The sequence below is a fragment of the Rhincodon typus genome, chromosome 49, assembly GCF_021869965.1.
Source record: "Rhincodon typus isolate 14 chromosome 49, sRhiTyp1.1, whole genome shotgun sequence".
Taxonomy (NCBI): domain Eukaryota; kingdom Metazoa; phylum Chordata; class Chondrichthyes; order Orectolobiformes; family Rhincodontidae; genus Rhincodon; species Rhincodon typus.
In genome coordinates this window covers 1,653,151-1,654,308 of record NC_063380.1, presented here as the reverse complement: position 1 = coordinate 1,654,308, position 1,158 = coordinate 1,653,151, and the positions used below count along the sequence as shown (strand labels likewise).

General features: G+C 52.2%; 1 protein-coding gene across 1 annotated transcript in view; it reads left to right on the top strand.

Moving 5' to 3' along the window:
• The window catches only part of LOC109922870 (integrin alpha-X-like), a 21,643-nt gene extending 20,862 nt beyond the window's left edge, over positions 1 to 781 (top strand). Inside the window, exon 5 of the mRNA XM_048620901.1 lies at positions 648 to 781. Within this exon, the coding sequence (XP_048476858.1) occupies positions 648 to 781 (134 nt within the window). The remainder of the gene's footprint in view (positions 1 to 647) is intronic.
• Positions 782 to 1,158: the final 377 nt, after the last annotated feature.

The following is a 1,158-nucleotide window of genomic DNA, read 5'->3' as shown; positions in this document are numbered from 1 at the left end:
CCCCCCCCCCCCCCACCCCACCACTTCCCTACATCCTCAACCAGATGTGGATCCCCCCATCCTTAAACTGGACACTGACCACTCCACTCCACTAACCAGACACTGCGCCCCCTCCCCAACAAACCAAATACCAATCCCTCCCAAAAAGCAGAGCTTTCCCCCACACCCCTTACCAGGGGATACCTGACCCAAGTGGGACAGGTTGGACAGCCCTCATGCCCCTTTGGACGGGTTACAAGAGAATCCCAAATGATTCAAGAGCTGCAGGGGGGCTTGAAACTGGCTGAGGGCGCGGGAGGCGAATGGAGCTTTACAGAGCGCGAAGATATGGTAGGGCAGCTCAGGCCTGCTCTTCCACCACACCTCTCCACACCTTCACGCCCAATTCACCTCCACCTGCCCCCATTGCTGCACCATCTGACCCCCAACCTCAGTGACTGGTCCCTATTCACCTATCTTCCTGGTCTCACCCAACTAATCTCTTCCCCATTGACTAGCTTCCCCCCCCACCCCTTCACATCTCTGCAACCTGCTCCGACTACCAGCATTGACACCCCTTCTCCCACTCTCAATATCCCCCACACTCGTGTTGGGGTCCAAACCACATTGCTGTGTTCCACTAATCTGACATCCCTTTACTACCACAGCACCACCTGAAGCTGGAGATATCTCTCTTGGACTTTCCCTTGCACCACGGACTGTTGGAGAGCCCTCCTTACTTGTGAGTATTGTGTCCCATACTATCCCATTACTGACTGTCCCTTCCTGTGGGAAAGTCTAAACCTCAGGAATCATGATCCAATCAATAGACGTGGAGATCAGAACTGTGCACTGTACTGCCAGTGTGGTCTGACCAAAGGATATCAAGACCAGAATTACGCACGGTACTCCCAGTGTAGCCTAACCGAGGGATATGGAAACCAGAAGTGTGCATAGTACTCGCACTGGGGTCTAACCGAGGATTAAAGAGACCAGAACTGTGCAGAGTGCTCGCAGTGGGGTCTAACTGAGGGTTTTAGAGACCAAAACTGTGCATAGTGCTCCCAGTGTTGTCTAATTAAATAACATAAAGACAAGAACTATACATGGTGCTCCCAGTGTGTCTAACCAAAGAATATAGAGACCTGACTCGAACTGTGCACAGAGATAGTAGGAACT